Source organism: Chlorocebus sabaeus, chromosome 8 (genome assembly GCF_047675955.1).
Source record: "Chlorocebus sabaeus isolate Y175 chromosome 8, mChlSab1.0.hap1, whole genome shotgun sequence".
In the NCBI taxonomy this organism is placed as follows: domain Eukaryota; kingdom Metazoa; phylum Chordata; class Mammalia; order Primates; family Cercopithecidae; genus Chlorocebus; species Chlorocebus sabaeus.
In genome coordinates, this window is record NC_132911.1 from 76,103,409 (window position 1) to 76,126,556 (window position 23,148).

Here is a 23,148-nt window from a genome sequence, read left to right on the forward strand (position 1 = left end):
TTTTTTTTTTGAAAAAGGCAACAACAATCTTCTATCCCCATCATTTTATGAACAAACATACATTTCAAAAATCACTCTCCCCAACAGAAGGAAGGACATAATAGCACAATAAAGGGCAGTATTTCAAATCAATACACTTCAAAATAACACTTATCTTAATGAAAACTCACCCCTGCCTTCATTTCTCTGGACCTACCAGGGAGTAAATGCTTTGCCATCAAATTTCAATGGCCTGTGGACCTCGCTGCTCTGTGAGACTGGGGGTTTCCTCAACATTCACCCACCCCTTGGTATTCTCTCATTTCTGCTGCCTTTTGATTCATACTTCACCTCCAGAATCCACTTGCTAAACATTCAACAAAAGGCTGGGAATAGAGCAAGGAAGGTAAAAGGTGTCTTGGAGAGTTTTCTGGCAATGTTGGAAGTTTCTGCTATGTCAAGATTTTGGGTAAGCATGAGGACCACAGTACATACCCCGTCTTCATCCAGGCGATCTGTGCACTTCAAATTAGTATCAAGAATGACCTTCATCGTCTGAGTGTACCCGCCCATGGACGCATGATGCAAAGCCGTCCAGCCATTGTGGTCACTGGTAAAGAGTTAAGAAAAGATATGTGCATACACTTAGCAGATGAAATGTGGGATGGGATGCCATTTGGCTTATTCTAGGTAAATCTGATGACAACAAAAAGCATAAATGAGATCTGGCAACTAAATATTTATAAAACATTTATAATAAATGAGCTAATTCCAAGCTCAATGATCTTAAATGACCTATTTTTAACGTGATTCACACATATTTTTCATTTAGTGGTTTAAAATATGAAAGTATATAAACACATTACCAAACACTTTGGGGTAGGAGAAGTACGCTTAGCGTGTCTGTGTCATACATCATTATTTTAAAGCTATAATGAACTGATACACATCAATTTAAATCTTGTTTTATTCTTTCAATGAATATTGTATCAAAAATTTTTATGAAGTAATGTTAGTCTTTGTGGTCAATAGTTATTGGTAATACTACTAATAATATAATATATGGCTATAAGATACTTAGCTTAGTGTCAGTTATTATTCTAAGAGTTTAAATCTGAAAAACTTCCCTCTTGTGCTCTGAAAGATGCTTACTCATTTGCTTTGAAAAATGTTTACCCTTTTCCACAGAAATTCAAGATGTAAATACAACGAAGCCTTATCATATTAGTTATCTTTTTTCAAATTACACAGAAAAAAATTCCTGACACTATTTGATTTCAGTGCTAGTGAGCAGATGTTTTAGAGTGCAAGAGCCATGTTGCTATATCAGTTATGATGTAATTAAGCAACAACTGTCTGGCCTGGGTCTACTTGGGTCCCTTTGCAGGCCAGTTTCTTGGTGTTTCTTTGTAAACCAGAAGAAACTGAGCAAAACATTCATTCTTGTAGCTGTAGCACCAATTTGCTGTCATCAATAATATGGTAAGGAAATGTGTTTTTGAACATTAGCCTAATAAGCTCTTTGCTACTGCTATGGTAAGATATTAAATGAAAAACCTCTGTAAAATGTTTCCAGGTTTTTTCTTTCTTATCACAATATCATTTAATTATGCCACATATTTTATTATGCTTACATATTTTAACTTTGTTTTGTTTCTTGTGCTTCAGCTCATTTAAGTATAATAAAATTCAGAAACGTTTACTGTCTTCTGTTGTCACTTAAAGAGAGCTTTTTATATCTACCATTCATCAGATTGAATGAAAAGTAGAATATTTGAACTTGTATATTTTGTGTGTGTGTACGTGCACACACACACACATACACAACCATGGTTTTGTCTCTATATAGAAATATGGCAGCAAGATGAGGTAAAATATGAGAACTGTATTTCAAAGAAAGGTTCTGAGAAAGACTGCACAAAGCCACTTATTCTGTGACCTCAAACAAGGTTCTTCAAGTCTAAAAACTTCAAAGTCTTTCAGTTGGAAATAATACTGACTTCCCTTCCAGTATTTTTAGAAGTTATATATATTTTGATGATAAAATAAAATACATAAAAGTACTTAGTGAGATATAAAGTTAGACCTCATAATTAAAAATATAATGAAAAGATAGCCTCAAAATGGCTAAAGAAACTATATAAACATTCCAATCATATATCCTCACCTGAGAAACAATGCACCTTTTTTCAGAAGAAGCTGAACTACTTTATCATGTCCATTCTTTGCTGCCAGATGGAGAGGAGTCATTCCATGAAGGTCCCCTTCATTCAGAAGCCTCGTATCACTTATGTCTTGTAGGAGCCTCTGACAGGTATTGATACGCCCGTAACTTGAAAAAAATTAGGTTTTGTATTTTCAAAGCAAATATTAAACGGAAAGAAGACATGTTCATGCGTTGCTAGACTGACCCTTACCTGGCTGCAAAATGCAGAGGTGATTTCTTATCTTTGCTTTTGGAATGAATGGATACATTAAAGCCAAGAAGGTTATTTACAGAATCAGGGCCCCCCTGTCTACATGCATAATGTAGAGGAGTACACCCATCATTGTCTTCATCCATTACCAGCTCTTTGATCTGTTGCATCTATAGGAAAAAAATTAATATTATACAAATAACTCTGCTATTATGCTAAAATGATGGTTTTCAAACTATTCTGTAGGAAAATATTTTCCAACAAGGGTCAATATGTACTCCTTAGGGCCAAAATTGTAAATAACCTAAAGGATTTGAGAGTAAAATAAATATGAAGGAGGTTGAATGCTCTGTCTTCATGTAATATACATTACCATATTAATGTACATTACCATATTAAAGGATCTGAGATACCATGCCAATAGGAAAATGTACTTAACATTTTTAACTCAGCATTTTTCAAATATATTTGATCACGGCCCTTCCCTCTGCCCCTCCTCTTATTTCCTCCCACCCCCAAATAACACCTAACAGCTTCATGTTAATACATTCTGTTAGGTAAAATGGATGGGATGTTAACATTAGGTTTACTTTAGTGTTTTATATGCTTAAGCTTAAGCTTCTCATATTTTATTATTTTCTAAATGTTCAAATACATATATATTTTTTATTATTAAAGACAATGGCAATATTGAAATCTATTGACGACAAAAATGTGTATTTCACATGCATGTGCTAGTCACTAAGTATTAGCTGGTGAATATAAATATAAAAATAATGCTTCCAACCTCTCCTCAGCAACTCAAGTATGCTGAGTAATTTTTCTTAATAGATGGTGGAGTATTGATAATTCATTATTTTACTTGGATTTTTCCACTGATATGCAAATCATAATGGTCAAAGAATGAAGAAAATCAAACTAATTAAAAATGTTATCTCTATCATAGATGATTGCATATGAAGTTCCTTTGTAAGTTAAAAAACTCAGTTTCACTACAATTATCATTGTCATCATCATCACCACCACCACTATCACCATGTTGTAACTAAATATTCAAATGTCATCTTTATTTTAAAACATTTTTAAAATTCCATAATCAGTTTCTATAACAACAAAAATTACAATAAACAAAATTAGTTTATTTTCTGTTGAACCCAACTCAGTTAATGGAAATTCATAGATATACATTACCTGCATAAATTCAGGTCGCAGATTTTTTAATCCATAAGGTTGCTGTACAGTTAAATGCAGAAAATTACGTCCAAAATTATCTTTTATGTCTACCTGGGCACCTGAAAAAAACACTATGTAAATATAAACTCTATTCATTTATTTAAAGCATTGTTTATGTGGATTCTCAACTTAGCAAAAAAAAATTTGACTTAAAATAATGTTGACCTTTAGTTTACAGGAAATTGTGTTTAGATGAGAAAACTAAACATATTTAAAATCAGGTTTACCTTACTCTGTGTGTGTTTGTGTCTGTGTGTGTAAGTGGGGTAGAAAATATGTGATACATTACATAAATACATAAAGCCTTACTTTTTAAAGCATAAAATATAAGTACAGACACATTAGAGATCAAGAAAGAAGAGGAGAGCAGAGAAGGACACCTCACTTCTTTGTTATCAGGGGTCCAGGTTAGAATCTAAAACAGGGAAAGTTATAGTACCTACACCACATAGGACTGACACATTGAAAGACAGTTAATTAAATGTTCAGCAAATGCCTGGGATATAACAATTGCTTTATAAATGTTATCTACTATTGTTCTGAAATTGTCTTTTTAAGTATGCTCCTTACTGGACAGAAAATTATTCTGGACATGAAAAGTGTTCTATTTATCTCTGAATTCACAACATCTGGCGCAGGGCCTGGCACACAATACATGGTGGCACACAATGAAGGTTCATTTGGCACACAATGAATGTTCGTCTAACCAAACTGAGTAGTACTTCAAAAGACTTGGCTTGGTCCTTCTTGGTACCTTTAGAGAGTAGCAAATTTACAATATTCCAAGATGCAGAAGCAGTTGCTAATATAAGTGGAGAGCGTCCTTCAGAATCGATCTTATTAATATCTGCTCCCTAAAAATCAAACAAATCATTCAACAAAGAGCTTAAAAACAGAAAAACCATCATATATTGTAATCTCTAACTAATGGTAATTCATTGATACAGAGTGTCTATATTATGGCTAGCACTGAACCATATGATTAGTTATAGAATTATTTGAAAGTTTCCCATAGTTCATATGTTGTATCATCAGAAATCAAGGAATTCATTTATAATTTCAACAAAAAATTATTCTCACATATTAGGCTTTTTACTGACACCTTGCAATAGCACTAGTTACTACTTGAACCATAAAAATAATATCCTTTTACTTAGATCAAAAGTTTCCACTGCAAGAAATAATTTTTAAATGTCTATAATTTTAAGTCTTCCAAATTCATTACATATATGATTTAAGAAACATTTACAAAACACCATCCACTTTTTAAAAAAATCCTATTTTATCTGAAATAGATGAACTGAAATACTTGAATTGAAATCACTCAAATTCTAAAGTAAAATTTTAGCCATTTATTTAAGAAAATTTATATTTAAAAATCACATTAAATATATATTTTTAAATGAATAAGTCAGTGTTAACCATTACATATTATAATATTCCATACGACAAGAAATCAAAGGCATTTAAAAATTTCATGGAAATAATTCTGCATTTTATATAGGGTAATAAAAAATAGCTTAAAATCCAAACATGAATATTTCTTTGTTCTTTTGGGGCCCACTAATATAGATGACAATGGGGGCAGCATCCCCTTGGCAAGTTCCATGGTCAGTGAGGCTCTGCCACAGTTCTCTTGCCTGGTGAAAAGATGGCAGCCTTTGCAGGAAATCATGCATAACTATCATTTATGGTTTATGGCATATAACACATAGTTTATGGCATATAATGAGTCTCCCCAGGACTCTTCTGTGTAATTATCGTAATTTCAATAGTTATGGTTGACAACACACACATGTTCAATACTACAAATGGAAATCTGTCATTGCTGATACGGTGCAGCTTACGTAAATTCACCATACATTCATCCGTATAAAGGGCTTATTAAAATTCAACTCAAAAGCTGACTGATTCCACCTCCCAGAGTGAAAAAGATCCGATGCTTCATGCTTTCACTTGTAATAAATCTTTGACAGTATTTTTCAACTCCTCAGTTTTTAAAGGTGGCACTGAGGCAGCTGGGGTAGGAGCTTCCCCCTGTGCTGCCTGTCCTGCCTCCACCTTAAAGCCACCAGGCTGAAGAAGGGTCACCGCCCAAGCTCACACTCCTGTAAGACCCTCTTACAGGCCATGGGAACAGCTTTCCTTGCAATGTACCTGCCAACTTCCTGCACTAAAAACACTGATATGGATATCCAAATTACGCTTTGACACTTCCAAGTTCACAGTAATGTTTGGCCATTACGTATTCATACACAATATACTCTGCTTCCAAGTATGTCAATCATCCTTTTGTACACTGTTTTTGCTGATAAGCAAGAAATTAAAATTTGATTCATTTTTTAAAATCCATATTATGTAATTATATGATTTCTTCAATTATAAACAGTAATAAAAATAAACCAGTAAAAGGAATAGTTACCACTGAAATTAAATAGTCTGCTAGTTCATGGTGATCAAATAATGAAGCTCTGAAAAAACAGAATTATAAACATTATAATTAAAGTACTATTGATGTAAATACAAATGTATTTAATAAAGCTACTATATTTGGAAAGTGAATTTAACTAATCATAAAATAACATGATAGACTGTAAGAGAATTAGTAAGCTTTCAAAATTTATAATTTGATTCTGGTTAGGGTAGCATTTTCAAAGTAATAATAATAGGAGAACACCAAATACATCATAATATTTTCTTCTTCATCCTTTAAGAAACCTATTTTATCCTGAAAAATCACCATAAAGATGTTCTGAAGTGAGTAGTAACATCTGTCCCAAGATAGAAAAGACAAGGAAATCGCTGGTACTGCTATGATCATGGGGAATAGCAAAAGCTACATGTAACGTGTGCCTCAAATTCACTTGCAGGGTTCAAAAGCCCCTCTTTCGGGGGTTTCTCTTTGGCAAAAGTTAAAAGGCAGTGTTAGTTTTTCTGAGTTTTTATAAAGCCAAAAACAATTATGGAGAGAATTGAAAACATTCTGATATCATCTCACAGGCAGTCATAAGAAATACCATAACAGATGTTAACACGAATGATTCAAAGCTTTGCGTTTCCTATCGCAAATCTCATATCTTTGTTTCAAGGTTCTCTCAGATATTTTTGGCCTTTCATACATAAATTTCAGAATCAGTTTGTTAATTTGATTGACAAGAGGTTGCATTATATTTAAAATATATTAATTATATTTAGTAATTACAAGGGAACAAATTCTAACATTAAGGCTCCATTTTCCTAAGATAATTTCTCATTATGCGTATTAATATATTAAGGTTGTATTCTAAAGATACATTTTAACAATAACCAAAGCATTGGGTTTGTAAATTGGTGAAACATTGGAAACAAAGAGTTTTTTTCTTTAATTCCTGAGACTCATCTTAAATATTTTGATATATTCTAGGTTATAAATTGGCACTGGGATTTTGTGAGCTACCCACATGATTCTAATGTACAACAGCTTGAGAATTTCTGGTCTAGAGGTTAGTCTATCTATTGAGTTTTCATTTTATTTCAACGGCTTTTTAAAACTTCTTTCTTACTGAATCATTTTCATATCACCAATCCTGGATTCAAATATGACAATCTGTTTTTCACAACCTTATGTTATCTTCATATATTTAGTTTTATGTAAATGATTATTCCTTTAAATTTTTGAAGGTCTCAAATATCTTCATTTTAAAATTCTTTTTGGAATGCCCTATTATTTCTATTTTCTTGGAAAAAAATTGGTCTTTGGTCAAATGTGTAGATTTTTACTAGTTTTATGCTATAAAACTTTAGGTTGAAAATTCATCCTAAGTGGGAGTTTCTTTCTATTCACACATATCCTATTGTGCCTGGTGGTTTTGCTGTGTACATTTATTAGAAATAGATCTTATATTGGTAGCTAGAGTTTCTTTTTTTTTTTTTTCTAAGAGATATTGTAGAATTCCAGGTCCAATTGCCTATTGAAAATATATTGGCAGCTCTGTGTGTGTGTGTGCGCGCGTGCGCACGTGCACGCGCGTGTGTAAGAGACCGAGAGAGCGAAGGCTCGTTTCAGATACCTCTTTCACTCACATGGGTAGCATCTGATACTTGTCTTTCCAAAAGAATTGAATTTCCAGTCTACAAGTAAGCCTATGGTTTAATACACTTTGCCTGATGTGTATTTCTGCTAAACTTGAAATAAATTTGTTATTGTTTTTGGAAATTTGGTTATAATTTCCTAAAACTATATCTTTTGAAACCATTTACCTATAATTGTTGGTCAGCAGGAGGGATTAGCATGGGGGTGACATATCCATATGTATCTACTCCATTTTTATCACTAAAAATGGGGATAACATAAATATGAGAAATTGGAACAGATTAGAAATGACTTGGAAGACCGTGTATGTAGACTTCTTTAGCACACAGAAAATTAATCTTGAGCCTATATCCGCTGGACTTCAATCAGAATATGCCACAGGTGATTTTATTTTGTGAAATTTCTTTAACATTTTACTCCCATTCCCAAGGAACATATGTGATTCCAGTTGATCCACAGGGTCTTTGTTATCTTTGCCTTTTTCCTTTGAATCACAAAATCTTTGCTAGCATTAGTGCTAACTGCTCCTTGCAATGTCTAATTTCACGCATGAAGATGGAAAATCGGTATACAGAATGATAGGTAGGAAACTTGCCTGTGAAGCATGGTCTCATGACTTCCATCGGTTGTGTTAACAATATCCACGCTACCAGAATAGGACGATATCATCAATTTAACAATCTCAGTGGCTCCCTGGGTGGCAGCAAAATGAATAGCTGTGCACCTTCCCTTCTGTAAAGGATTTTAATACTAGAATCAATGTTTAAATCTCAATGTAAGGCTATAATTTACATTTGGCGTGAGCTTTTTCTTCACAGATTCATAGAATCAAGGAATATCTATCAGACCGATCACCATTAATCATCTGAAATGTGATAGATATTCCTTGATTTTATGGACCTGCAAAGAAAAGCATCCATAAACAAAGGGTAGCTGACAATTGTGCTTCCTTCTAATACAACAACTCTTGGCATATACTTCCACCATCATTGTCTGGGTGTCATTCTTTCCCCCAGGGAACATGAGAACAATGTCCCAATCATTGCTGTAAGCATTCAGTGTCTGAAGTGACTTCAGACCCCATACCACCATTGGCAGCTCTTCATTTCTATATTGAAGGGACAATATAGAAAGAGTGAAAGGCAGTGTTAGCTTTTCTGAGTTTTTATGAGGTTTCCAGAAGCCACATGAGATTAATATCCAATCTTCTCTTCCTACATAAAATACAGGCCTTTGGAGTATCTTGGAGGGGAGCTTGTTGCCACTCAAAACTCAGACATTGAAGGAGAAAGGGCCAGAACTCTCCACTTTTGGTCAGAGATGCCTGACATAAGCTCAGCTCCCAAATACAGTCAACACTTTCACATACATATTTTTAGAAATTAGTTAAGTGGTCCTTAATTTAAAAATGATAACTCTTCTGAGTAGAACTAAAACCAAATACATTCATTTAATGTTCCTGGCTGAACATTATCGTCTTCTGAGGGTAGGCCTTAACTTCTTTTAATGGCAACTGCACTAGATAAATATTCTTTGTTGTATCTATATTTGTATCTGCAATTGTTTTGGGGAGCACTCAAAATTTTTTAACATAGATTGAAACTTGGGGTATTCTCTTGTTCTGCTTCTTCATAAGCAGAAGGAAATACGTATTTCTTGTATGCATTTCAATCTAAATTAACTGTAAAAGAGCTATAAAGTATTTTACATGCTTATGACAACTCTAAGATAAAAGTGTCGTATAGAATATGAAGAGTTACCTCCACTGGGTCTATTTGTGCACCATTGTCCAGGCACATTTTGATCATTTCCAAGTCACCATTTTGCACAGCCAGGTGGAGAGGGCTGGCTTTCCCATTATTCACAAAGTTAATGTGCAACTGTCTACTGTACCCATGCTCTTCACCTTTAGAAGAAAATAACATTCAACATAACAAGTATATAAAATAAATAATAGGGAGGGTTTTTATTTTAAAAAATGAACAAAGCATAAAACAAAGAAAGGGCACTGAGACACATAAAAGCTTGTGTTTAATTCAGTTAAATATTTTTCAAATTAGGCTGGGTGCGGTGGCTCACGCCTGTAATCCCAGCACTTTGGGAGGCCGTGGTGGGAGGATCATGAGGTCAGGAGATTGGGATCAGCCTGGATAACATGGTGAAACCCTATCCCTACTAAAAATACAAAAAATTAGCTGGGCATGGTGGCATGTAACTATAGTTCCGCTACTCAGGGGGCTGAGGCAGGAGAATCTCTTGAACTTGGAAGGATGAAGTTGCAGTGAGCCGAGATCACACCACTGCACTCCAGCCTGGGTGACAAAGTAAGACTCCATCTCAAAAGAAAAAAAATCAAATTAATAGCATCCACCAAAATAGACTTATTTATAGTATATAACATAGAAAAAGCCTCAACTCACCAAACCTTAGTATTATTTCCATGCATTCTTTGGAACCTGAAAATGCAGCTTGGTGAATAGGGAAACATCCCCATTTATTTGATTTACATGGCTTAGCTCCTTTGTTAAGCTGGAAGAAAAGACAGAATGAAAAATGACACCAGTTAAACCCCAAATCACAAGGGTCTATTTGTGTACCATTTAAGATGAGAATTTACGTGCCTCTCCCATATCATTTTACTACTATATGTCTATGTAAAAGTACACAGAGAGCTTCATATGTTATGAAATCTAGGCAAGAAGGTAATTTTGAAGTAGACTAAGATTCTGAAATAGAGATATTTTATATCTTCCAAAGAAGTAACAATGTAGACACAACAATATCAATCTTGATACCCCAGCAATAAAGTCAACACATTTTTCAATGGGATTAAAGAGATTTTTGAAGACATTATCATGACTTCCATGACCATTTTCAGTGTCTTATGCAAATAAAGTGATATTTCCTAGATTCTTTTCCCTTTATTTATGCAAAATTAATAAATGAATGTGCCACTACTCTTGTTAAGCCATAATCAAATATTTTCACTAATAACCTTTCTTAAGTAAAAAGATGTTAGAAGAACTGAATGTTATATTACCTTTTTATGTGATCCAATCATTTTAAACTACCATTTTTTGTAAATCATTAGCCTTCAGTTTTAAATACCTCTAATTACTACAAAAAATGATTTTGAAAAAGTATAAAAGTGTGAAGAAGCCAATACCACCTGTAATCTCAGCTTTTAGAGGTAGTATCAGTTTATACAACATAGCCCAGAAATTTTATATATATATATAAATATATATATAAAATATCTATATGGAGAGAGTCCAGAAATTGAAGATGCACTTTGTAAAATCATATTATTAAAGAATATTACTAAGTAAAAGCTTTTTTGAACAATATTATCACACAGTATACACATAAATTAGACTTGCAAGGAAGCCAGACTTTAAAAATATATTGTTTTCTGTAGTATTTTCAACAATACTATTTATTTATTCCAATTTTGTTTTGGTTCATTTAAGGCTCTTTTCCTCAATTCTTGGTTTGAGTGTTACTTATTTTTATTTTCTTTATCATTTGTTCTCTTTGTGGTCCAATCATGACAGCTTAGAGTATGTACCTGTTTCTAAGTCCATCTAGTAAAGGTGCTAAAACATATTTGTACGGCACATTTAAACATTAGGTGAATAGTTTTAAATTATTTAATTGTATTTTCTTATTCTCTGAGATTGTGAAGAGGTAAAATCAAGTGGTGAAAAAACAGATGCTGGCCTGGATAACATGCAAGTAACTGAGGAATATTTGAAAACAGTCTATTTGCCGGCATTCTAACAGCACACTCAGATGGAGCACTGCCAGAAGCAGGAGGAAGTCATGTCGACAAGCATCTCCATCACTTCACTGGACCATGCCAGGAAGCCTCACCACAGAGAAGGCTGGCTCTACTCTCAGGCATGTGGCTAAGAACCTTTGCCGTTACATCACACAGGGCTCTGTTTTGAGACCCAGTGACAGTGTCTTCAGGTCATGGGAGCTGTGTTTCCTTTGATTTTTCTCTTATGGGCCAAATAAGTCTGAAACTGACTATATTCATCTTTCCTTTGACTATTCAGAAGCTCAGAATCATACATTTGATCCATCTTTATAACATTCAGGCCATTATACTTTGTATTTTGCATTCTAGCCTGACCACCAGCTTCATCTCAACTTTCCCTGCCTATATTTTCTTTCCACTTTGATTTTCTCATAATTTTCTTGACTGCTTTACTATTAGTCTTCTATAAGCAATATCAGATCCTCTTAAGGGGGGAGTATGTACACAAAAACACATAGAACAACTTTTTTCTGACCTAGTTTTTGTATTTTATATTTTTCTAAAGAGAAAAACTTAAGAGCTTTTATAAATAATAATAATCCATGTTGTATTCATGAAAAGATAAAGAAAGCAGAAAGATATGACAAATATACAAACCAAAATCTGCAGTGCTTCACTATTATTTGTGGTGCACGCAATGATCACAGCTGTGTTTCCATTTTCTCCCTCCAAATTAATATCAATAGTTTTATGTTCAAGCAAGACCTGCAAAAAGGGGGGAATAATTGTCAAAATTCTTGCAAATTTCCAAATAAGGTACTTGCCTTCCACTAGAGTTTCAGTTTTCAAATGCCAGTGACCATGTCTGTTTATCTTTTATTCATCCTTCTCTCACACGATCTGGCACAAAATCTTGCACATTGTGGGTACTAATTAATTTCCCCGTTAGATGAAATAATCATGATTTCAATGTCACAACAATCAAGGCAATACTGAGTTCTGGAATTGTAAATAAAATAAGAACTATAGATACTAGTTATCATAGCTTCACTTAATACTTCCAACTTGTATTAAGTGAAATTATGTTAACTAATATTTTCAGGAAAATAAATGTGTGGAGCCATTAGAATGTGTTCATGGTGGAGGGGAAGAGAGGTAGGGAAGAAGGAAGAGAGTAAAACAGAGAGAAAGAAGGAGGGAGGGAAAAGGCAGGAAGGGATTTTTTTTTTCTCTTCCAGTTATTTTTCTTTCACCTGGATTGCAAGAATTTTGGGAAATGTCAGTGGAAACTCTATTCTCTTTAGTAAAGAAAACAGAGTTTTGTGTGGCATAACCCAATTAATTCAAACTTGTCCTGGAATGGAAACTTTCTCTGCAATGTAAGAAATTAGCATCCTGATAAAATGGTCAAGTAATTTTTCTGATGAAATTTCATTGAAGACCTGTTACCTCCTCACCTGACTGACTGCCATCTGATTACTGCCCAAGTGTCTATAGATCTTTGACTAGTCTTTCTTTTATATTCAATGTAACAAAATTATCTCATATAAACGTCTTATCACATCTTGGATTGGCCTACTAGAGGCTTTTCGTCTTGCAGAAAGACTATGATAAATGATGACATGTCCTTATAATTAAATAATGTTACAAGAATTTTATTAAATAAGCTGTTTCTTAAAAACCTTCACTTCTTTGAAAAAAGTATGCAACCTCCTACCAGAGCCTCTTGTTAACAGAATATATCCCTTGTGAGTGTCAGCAAATAAATTGGATTTATTAATTAGCTCTGCTCATAAAAGAAAATTAAACTCAGATTTTAGTACATAAGAATATGTGGAGAAATGATTGACAGAGTAAGGGAAATGAGAACATAAGATTCCTTCCATGGACTTTAGGCACCATCGCATTCTGTTCTTAAGCAGCTCTAGATTCATATAGAAAACAGCCCACCAAAGTCTACAAGAAGAGGGTTTTCTCTCTTTGCCCTCTTAGAATCACAGATCATAAATGTATAGCTGTGTTAAATTATATGTGGCAGGGATCCCAGAGAGAGCAACTAAATTGTGCAGCTACTTCAAATTCAGTCATGACCAGGCAGGTCTGGAAGGTTCGGAGGTGAGCTCTCCACAGGTCCCTTTGTTGAGAATCTGGAAAGCCTCATGGAAGGGTCAAACAACTGGATACTTTGAAGTAAAGCCCCAAGGACTAAGGCCTGCAGGCCACTGAGAAACAAAACCACCCCCTAATCCCCAGGCCAATGTGTCCCAGGGAATATTATGTATACCATAAATCATTATGCAAGAACTTGAAGTGATGCGTGGATGACAGTTTTTTACTTTACAACTATTATAGGCAGCAGAGGAAGGTCTGAGGGAAGGTCAGTGGAGCAGTCAATAGAGCAGCTTCTAAACTGGCAGGGGCTGGGTGAGTACAGGCTGAACCATGGGCATAAGTGGGAGAGGCAGGTAGAGAGGATTGCTGTTTGCAAGCATGAGGGGAGACATTCCAAAACACCTTCTCTTCCTTCTATTCCTGTCATCTCTGGTGAGCCAGAGGAGTCTGAAAATATTTTTACACATAGTTGTGGTTGGTAAGACCAAGTAAAGGAGAGTCAGTTTTATTTAGAACTCTATTTTTCTGCTTGCTCTTGTGTCACCAGGAAAATTTGTTTTATGTCTATAACAAAGTTTACGAATCAGTTAGGAGCTTTATTTTCTATTTCTACCTTTCTGTATTTGTTGGTCTGGAGATATCTGCTTTCTAATTAACAACAGTCCTTCAAAAGTTACCTGCCTTCAATTCCCAAACCACACTTTCAGGGCCAATATTAATTAAGTTAATAGGCATGTGTTCTTGAAAAGAGCCTTCAGAAGGAGCAAGAGCTCCATGAGGAAATATTTGATATCTCTGCGGGAGTCCCTGCAGTCACTAGTGACCCAACCCAGATGATATAGAAACAGCACTTGACTCATGAATAATGAATAAAAAATAACAGCTTGCCAGAGAACTTTCTAGTAACTTCTTCAGGGAGCCACCCTGACCCATCTCATAGGTACTGAGACTTCTGATCTCCCCTTCTCAGTCAGTCAGAACTCCCATTTACTCGTTTGTTCATGCATGCATTCATTCATTCATTCGTTCATTCAACAGCCATCATTTACCAGCACAGTACTGAGGAATAAGAGACACTTGAATTAGTAAGACACAGCTCCTCCCTCAAGGATAATTAGCCAGTTGGAAAGAAAAGCACATGAACATTTGACTCCAATATCACATGTTAAGAATTTTAATAGAGCCACATACAAGGTACAGTAGAAAAGCAGAAAGTGGCTCTCTCCCACCTTTTATGCCAGACTTAAAGGAGCCAAAGTTTCAGAGGGCTGAGAGAAAGTTTCCTGGGCTAAATGGAGCCTGAAACTCATGGAACTCTTTGGATATTGTTTCTACCAGAAAACTTATTATAAGTTCCAAATAGCCTACCTTAGAAATGAATTTCTGGAACATGCTCCATTTGTAAATTGCATTCTTCATCCTTTAAGCATGTTTGTGTTCTAGGGTGTTTGAGAGACTCTGAGATGTAGTTTACAAACCATGGCCTAATTCTTACCCTTTAGCATTTTTCCAGGCTTTCCTCTATTTGACTGAACTTACTCTTACACCTTGAAAACCAATAAGATGTTTCCCAGTGGTATCCTTATGTCTTCTGCTAACTAATCTGTCTGACAGGCCATCCATTCTAATAAAAATAGTGAATCATAATTATGTTTTCTGTTTTCACTGAGTCTCTCATTACCTTCCTCCTTTTAATCATGAAAACAGTCAGGTAAAAGTAATCAAGCCTAAACCTGAAAATATAAAGATGAAAACAAACTTCCTTGGTCTTGCAGTTTTACTTGTGGTGTGACATTAGGCAAGTTATTCAAATTCTTTTGGCACCTCAGTGTACTCAGCTATGAAATAAGAATTCTAGTAGAATTACTTCATAGTGGGTTTGCTTAGATAAGGATTTAATAAACAAACACACATAAAGCTCTTACAAAAATGCCTGGTGAATAAGAACTATTCAATAAAGTCAGAACTAATCATCATCGTTAGTTACTGAGAAGAAAAGCAAATGTAATAATTACATTTGGTTTGCCATGGAAGCTTAGAAGGTGCTCATCCTGGTGCAGGCAGAGAGAGCTGGATCTGGGTCCCAGCACCTGTGCTGCCAGTCAGGCCCATTGGAGCCGGCCAGTAGCCTTACCTTCATCACCTCGTTGTGCGTGCCCTGCACAGCTAAGTGGAGGGGCGCCATCATGTTGAAGTTTCGGAGGTTTGGGTTTGCTCCTCTGCTGAGAAGAAACTTAACACTTTCAATTTGGTTTTTTTCTACAGCACAATGCAGAGGGGTATTTCCATAATCATCCATTTCATTCAGCACTAGAAAAAGAAACCAAAATGTGGATTAAATTTTGCTTAGACTGTATTCAACACCTCCTGAGTGCCTATCCACTCCAAATGCAGTGCCAAGTGCAACTGACATCAGCTGCATCTTTTAATGGAAACTAAAAACACAGCTTCAGTTCTAATGAAACATTTAATGGGCACCTAGTGGGAATATATAGTAGCACAAGACTGACTTTCTCAATTGAGTGAAATTTCTATGGGTAGCATTAATAAGAAATAGATCCTCCTATTGCTACATGTTTTTATCTATATGAGTTTTGGGATTGTAATAAGATATTGGGATTATATAAAAGCAAGAACCATGTCCCAGGCACTCTGCTAAGTTCACATGACCATTATTTCATTCAAGCCTCCAATAGCCTGCAAAGTAACACCATGACTAATGTTCAGAAGGAGGAAGATGTTGAGATTCAGAGAGGTTAAAAGTCTTGCCAACATCACAGAGCTAGTAAGGAGGTATGACAGTTACCACACTTCTCTGAACCTCAGCTTTCTTGTGTTCAAACTTGGTAAAAAAAAAAAAATTTGAAAAAGCATATATTCATATACCTACACACACACACAGGAGGAGAGAGAGAGACAGAGAGAAAGAGAATATGAGAGAGAGAGAGAGACAGAGACAGAGAGACTCTGTGATGTTGCAATGTTACTGGGACAATAGTATTAAATCATGTCTTTAAAGATCACAGCAGAGTGCCTGGCCTGTAGCAATGGTTCAGAAAATGTTAATGAGAAATACAACACACCACTAATAAACCACAAGACTAGAATTTGAGCTTCAGACCCTGATGCCACAAGTGGTTTCCATGTATTTCTACGATAGGAAATATGGCACTATGTACCCTGTGAGCTCAGCATATAAGTAATATGTCCTTTCATCCTGCAAAGTCCTATAGCTATTCTAAAATAGACATGGCTGACTGCTTTATCAGCCTTGTAAATTGGTGGCAGTATATCTTTATGTCTAGGAAAGGAGAAAAAGTATTTGCTCAAAAATATGATTTGGGGACTATCTATGATACATGGTACTTGGAACCATACAGCCATGTTTTCTGTTTCTCTCCTTTTTAAAATGTGTCTCTCTGCCATTTCCTTTCATTCATCTAAGTGTTTCATTCTAAATAACACACACACACACACACACACACACACACACACCCCTCTTGACTGTTCTGTCTGATCAAGAAGAATCACTCCATTCATCATTCCATCTGGCACCAAACTTAACAGGGATCTATACTTACAAACTCCCATTCACTAATTAAATAACTTGAATTTGACTTTTATCCTCATCACTTTTCAGAAATCATTTTTAGTTTTATAGAGGTCACTGGGGCCTTCTAATGTAGAGGCTTTATCTTGATCTCCTTCATACTTGATCTCTTTGTGGCAAGGGCTCCTTCTAACTCTTCTATTCCAGTAACTTCACCCACGACATGTGTATTTTCACTATCTTCATCTTTTTCTGGCTTTTGCTCTGCCATCTGTCTCTTGATGTTGGTACTCTACTCTTAGCTACCTTTGCTAGCCGTTTTGTGATCCTCTAAAGGATTTTCACACATTTCCACTGTCTCAGCGACTTCCTGTGCAATCATGCTCCTGTAGGGCAGCCCCTTTCCTTCTGCACTTTTGTTGTGTGCTGGATATTTCCAAGTGGATGTCCCCTGGACCTTTCAAACTCACTGTGACCAAATCTCACACCTTCGCACTCACTTCCTTTCTGTTCTCTCATATTCCTCCTTTTGGGGGATGATTATATTATTAGCCTAATCTCCTAAATTTAAGAATTTCAAAGTCAGTTCTAACTCCCTGCCTCTTTCTCTTCCCATTTACTCTGCTGTCGAGCACTATTGACTTTACACTAATATCTCTTGAACCTCTCCCTGTCTCGTTTTTGTAGCCGTACAACCCTGGCGAACTCTTATTCTCTCTTTACTATCAAAATAGTTTTTTAGTTTGGCTTCCACTTCTAATCCATCTTCCACAATATTGACAGAATTATCTTATATAGCAAAGGTCTTATCATACCACTTCACTGCCTTCATCTCTGTGGTGTCCACCTCCTTCATTGTCTGCAGTTGAATTTCTTTTCTTTTCTTTTTTTTTTTTTTTTTTTTTTTTTTGAGACGGAATCTTGCTCTGTCGCCCAGGCTGGAGTGCAGTGGCCGGATCTCAGCTCACTGCAAGCTCTGCCTCCCGGGTTTACGCCATTCTCCTGCCTCAGCCTCCCAAGTAGCTGGGACTACAGACGCCCGCCACCTCGCCCGGCTAGTTTTTTGTATTTTTTTAGTAGAGACGGGGTTTCACCATGTTAGCCAGGATGATCTCGATCTCCTGACCTCGTGATCCACCCGTCTCGGCCTCCCAAAGTGCTGGGATTACAGGCTTGAGCCACCGCGCCCGGCCCTGCAGTTGAATTTCTTAAACAAGGTAGAGTGTACAAGGCTGGCACCTGGAAAACATCACTGTAGGAGTATGGTACACCTTCTTGAGGTGTCAATTTTATTTAGTGATGATAATTTAAATGTAAAATAACCTCAGTGGAAATAGTATAAAAGAGTATATAAAATGTACACGCATTCTTACAATCTATCTAAAAATTCAAATGAAGTCTGTGCTTGTTGTGGGGTGTCCTAGATCTCTGCAATATGCTTAGCTATGTTTCAGTAGAAGAAGTTGAGGAGTGCTAGTATGTAGGAAAACTCACAATTCTAAGTAAAATATATAGGCTCTTTATAACTGGCCCTAATTACCCTTAAAAATCACTTCATTCCATTCTTTCTAGTGAATTGAATGGGATGAATGATTTCCAGAAGATGCATTGTAATATTTTGTTACCTTCCAAAGAGGAATCTCTGGTGATCTTCTCCATTAGCTCAATTTGGCCTTCTGCTGCGGCATCATGCAAGAAGAAGGTGTCCATATCATCACATCTTTTTAATTTATTTTGTTTATTATAGTTTTGTAATCCATATGCACTTCCTTCAAAAACCACCTAGAGGTATTTAAACACCGTTACACCAAACAAGCATAAGCAAAATTTATAGCTATAACCATTTTATAGCCTGAAAGAACTTATTATTATCCAAAACTATCTATCATGCTTATAATGAGATAAATATTTTTCTTGAAATACACAAAATGTTTACATACACAAAGAAGGTTTGAGAAAATGCCCCAAGATTGATCAATATATGAAATAAATTTTTTAATCCTGAACTCATTCATATATGCTTAGAAATAAAGGCCTTTCTTCCTCGTTGTGAAGGAAATGCAGAAATCTTCCCCAAACAAATGATTCAGATACTTGCTTTAATTCTACCTTTGACCATAACTAGTCACATATGCCACATAATATATATCCAAACTCCAGTTTTTTATTTTAAGGATAACTAGAGCATTTCTCACTACTGAAAATAAAAGCTATCAATGAAAATGAAGTATTAAGGTATTTAATGTATCTTTAATATAACTAAGAAAAGATTTAGAATATTAGGATTTATTCAGCAAATGTTAGGCTGGAATAATAAAACTTAATTTCTTAAATGTTTGAACTTTAGTTTTTGCTTCTGTTATTACAGAATAGTACCTAACAAATCACTTTCCTATGGTAGTCTCTTAAATTGAGATGTGTTACTTTTTTCCATATAAGCTACATATAACTTTAGTGACTATAGGATATGACAATAAGCATCCAACCACTTCCAAATTTACACATATTCAGTAATAAATTTAAAATGGGCTTCTTGCAGAAATAGGGACATTTTCCATGTCTTATCCTATCAAAGAAAGTGTTGACCTAAATCTATTTGGAAGCATTTTGGTACTTGAATTTGATATGCTCTTTGCATAATAAAGGGATTATGCTGCCCACTCCCTAGTGCCAGAAAGAGCAGTTTAGGATGTCTGTTCAGCAATGTGCTGTCAACACAAACCCAATTCCACACTCCTTAGAGGGAGTACTAGGTTCAGATGCTCACAAGGTATTACTGAATTCACAATGACAAAACAGCATCTAAATACTTTACATGAGCATATCAGATGTACTAGATCATCTCAATCAGTACCTGACGTTGTCAGGCTTTGAAGAGATTTTTTAAAGTTCTGAAAGTCAGCCAAGGATATCATTTAGACAAAATATATATTCATTTAATGTAGTTTCACATTGTCACAGGGTCACTTCAGATTCCTTTGGAATCTGAACTGTATGATTAGATTCAGAACATAATAGACTAGATCACTTTTAGATAACCTAATTCTAACTAAACGCTTTAAAACAGAGATATCAAATACATCTTTTTTAGGTTGCTTTAATGAAATACATATAAGTAGCAATGTGGCCAAAAGGTTGGAAACTAAGGTGAGAGATAATAATTGGAAGGTCAAATGCTAAAGTATTCACTATCTTGAAAGAAAATAATTGGAAAAGGCTAAAAGCATCAGTCCAGTGGTTCTTTGTCCACATTTCTCATCTTGTAAGTTTTCTATGATCCTTCAGTTTTGTTAGTGTTCCTGAGATACTGTGTATGTGCTGGAGAAAATATGTTATACAGATTTTCTTCTAAATTTGGAAACCACCAAAAACCCTCTAGAGTTCAAAAAGCCCTTTACAGTATTACATATGTTTCTTTGTAATGAGTACAACTACTGAGATTTTTACAAAATGATATGGAACTACCACAGCTAATGAAATAAAATATATAATCTCTCCATCTACAAACTAATGTAGCTTCTAAAAGGCTTTAAAAACATAAGTTGCTCTATGTAGGTGATAAATCTAAATAAAGACAATTAGAAACATGAAGACAAATAATTTTGAGACTCGCTGCTAAGGAATTCTTCAGCAAATATCTCTAGAAAATAAAACCACATGGGTGATTTTAGAAATTTAAAATTTCTTCCTTATTAATTGTACCATATTAATTGTAAAGATACTATTCTAGTAGTTGAAATCTATTCATGACTCAGTTCTCTGGAGTAAGCCAAAAGGCCACAGTTATCATGCTAACATTAAGAAGTACAAAAAATGTCTGTGGCCAAATTGGACATGTCAACAGACTTACCTTGGGAGGCCTGGCTACTTGGTGTGTGTGATTAACTATACATGCCTGACTTACACACACAATTGGCAATAGTGCAAATTCCTGCAACCTGTTTAGACAGCAATTTGTCAATTTCTACCAAAATTAAAGCTGTAGTACCTGTTGACCCTGCTAGGACTTTAACATACAGACATATCCATAAAAGTACCAAGGGACAGACAGAGAAGTCACAGCTACACTCACAGACATACTCTGTCACATGTGTAATAGCAAAACAAAGCTATTTTGTTACGTACAAAACAGCCTAAGTGTCCATTAGTGCAAGACTGGTTAAATAAATCATGATCTATTCATATAGTGGAATATTAAGAAGCTGGTAAAAACATGAGGTAAATCTACAAGTGCCGATTTGAAATGTATTCTAAAATACATTTTGTGAGTAAATCAGAGTGGAAATCTGTGAGTTCATAACTTTGCAAATAAAACAAGATCTATTAGCATGTGTGTTTTTGTGTAAGCATTTTTTTTTTAACCTGGAATATACATAAGAAACTGTTAACATGGTCTAACTGTCGAAAGAGATTTGTGATGAGGGTTTGGAGAGACTTTTTTAATGATGTCTCAACCTTTTAAAAGAGCCCCTTTCTCCTGCTGACAATCTGATGAAATCCAGTGGTGGACTCTGAGCACTCAACAGCCTTTATCCCTTACACTATGCCATCAGGTAGTAGCTAGTGCTGCCTTCAGGTCCGAGAACTGCATAGGTAATATAAGTGCCCCTCCTAGAGCCCCAGGCCACCTACTCGTCTTCAAAAGGTCACCTCCTCCACAGTGTTTCCTGAAGCTCCTACCCCCTGGAGAAGGAATTTGCCACTCCTGCCTCTGTTTTATTGGGGACATGTTCTGCAACGCTTTATGTGCAGATAATAGGTTTCTCTGTTTCACTCTGTTCGAGCAGAAGGCTTGTCAACCCCCAAAACTCTAAATAGTTATCCAGCGACTACCAGATACAGTCATTCGGCTGTTTGGTTCTAAATAAAATTTACGGAAAGGTCCAAGTGAAACGGCACACATTCCAAATTGTCCTGATTTTAGGCAGCTGCCCAATCTTGTGCCAGATGATACAGGTACTTTTTGAGTAGGTTTCCCCGGACTACAGTAGCCAGTCCAGGAGCAAGAATTCGGTTGGACAAACAAGCAAAAAAAAAAAAAAAAAAAAAAATCGATAAAGCAGGCGCTGTGTGGGCGCGTCATTAGTGGAGTCTCCTCTGGGACTAACACATCCCAAAGCTTGCAACCCCCTGGACACTCCACGCTTTCTCCAAACCAAGTGCCCGCAAGGAAACCTCCAGCCCACCCCCGCCCGGACGTCGGAACCCCTCCCGACCCGCGAGCGCCCAGGGTACCTTAAGCGTTTCCTTGCAATCGTCCGTGTCGTCCTGCACATCCTCATAAACAACACCCTGGGGCTCCTTCTTTTCTCCAGGGCGCCACATCTTCCTCAGGCTGCGCTTCATTGACCCCACCCCGGACGCCACCTGGTGCAGCTGCTCACCACGCGCGCGGGCACCTGAGGCGAGAGTGCGCTGTCAGCTAGCCAGGCGCTGGGTTCCGCGCGAGCTCGAGCTCTCCAGCGCTGCAGCTCACAGGCAGCGAAAAAGTCCCTCCGCCGGAGCGCTGCAGAACTTCTGGAAGGAGTTCTCAGTACCGCGCTACTTTTGTAGTGCAGGAAGCAGGCGGGGCGCGGAAAGGAGGTAGAAACTCAGACCTCCTTCGCAAAGAAGGCGGCGGCGCCGCGTCTGCTTTGGACTCGCCCCTGCAGGGACAAAGTGACTCGCCCGTCCCGCTGTCCTGCAGCTGCAGCAGCGCGCTCCCAGAGTAAGCGTGTCAGGTCGGGGTGGATGCAGGGAATTTGTTACAATAAACACACTAAGAGCCCCCTTGCCCTGCCCCCCAACCGTGTATGTGAGTGTGTGTGTGGAGTGTGGGGGCGGTAAAGAGAGAGGAAGAGAGAATGACTGTGTACATTGGAAAGATTTTTAGTTTTCAGGAGTTTTTTCTAACTAAAATCATATGGACCTGTCTTTCCCACCACGTGCAACTTCTTCTGGGGGCCTCTTTGATTTGGAAATAAAGTTTTTAACAAAACTTCTCGTTCCAAACATTTGGGAAAATAGCTAAATCCTAGCACTG

At 36.3% G+C, this 23,148-nt stretch overlaps 2 protein-coding genes across 2 annotated transcripts in view; one reads left to right on the forward strand and one right to left on the reverse strand.

The window, feature by feature from the left end:
- LOC103236955 (transient receptor potential cation channel subfamily A member 1) overlaps positions 1-22,472 on the reverse strand; it is a 39,679-nt gene extending 17,207 nt beyond the window's left edge. The window contains 13 exon segments of the mRNA XM_073018158.1: positions 475-589; positions 2,147-2,311; positions 2,397-2,566; positions 3,588-3,688; positions 4,384-4,483; positions 6,052-6,100; positions 8,297-8,433; positions 9,462-9,607; positions 10,122-10,230; positions 12,122-12,229; positions 15,711-15,886; positions 18,752-18,908; positions 22,362-22,472. Coding sequence (XP_072874259.1) covers positions 475-589; positions 2,147-2,311; positions 2,397-2,566; positions 3,588-3,688; positions 4,384-4,483; positions 6,052-6,100; positions 8,297-8,433; positions 9,462-9,607; positions 10,122-10,230; positions 12,122-12,229; positions 15,711-15,886; positions 18,752-18,908; positions 22,362-22,472 — 1,644 coding nt within the window.
- TRAM1 (translocation associated membrane protein 1) overlaps positions 1-23,148 on the forward strand; it is a 392,129-nt gene that overhangs the window by 36,513 nt on the left and 332,468 nt on the right. The window lies entirely within an intron of this gene.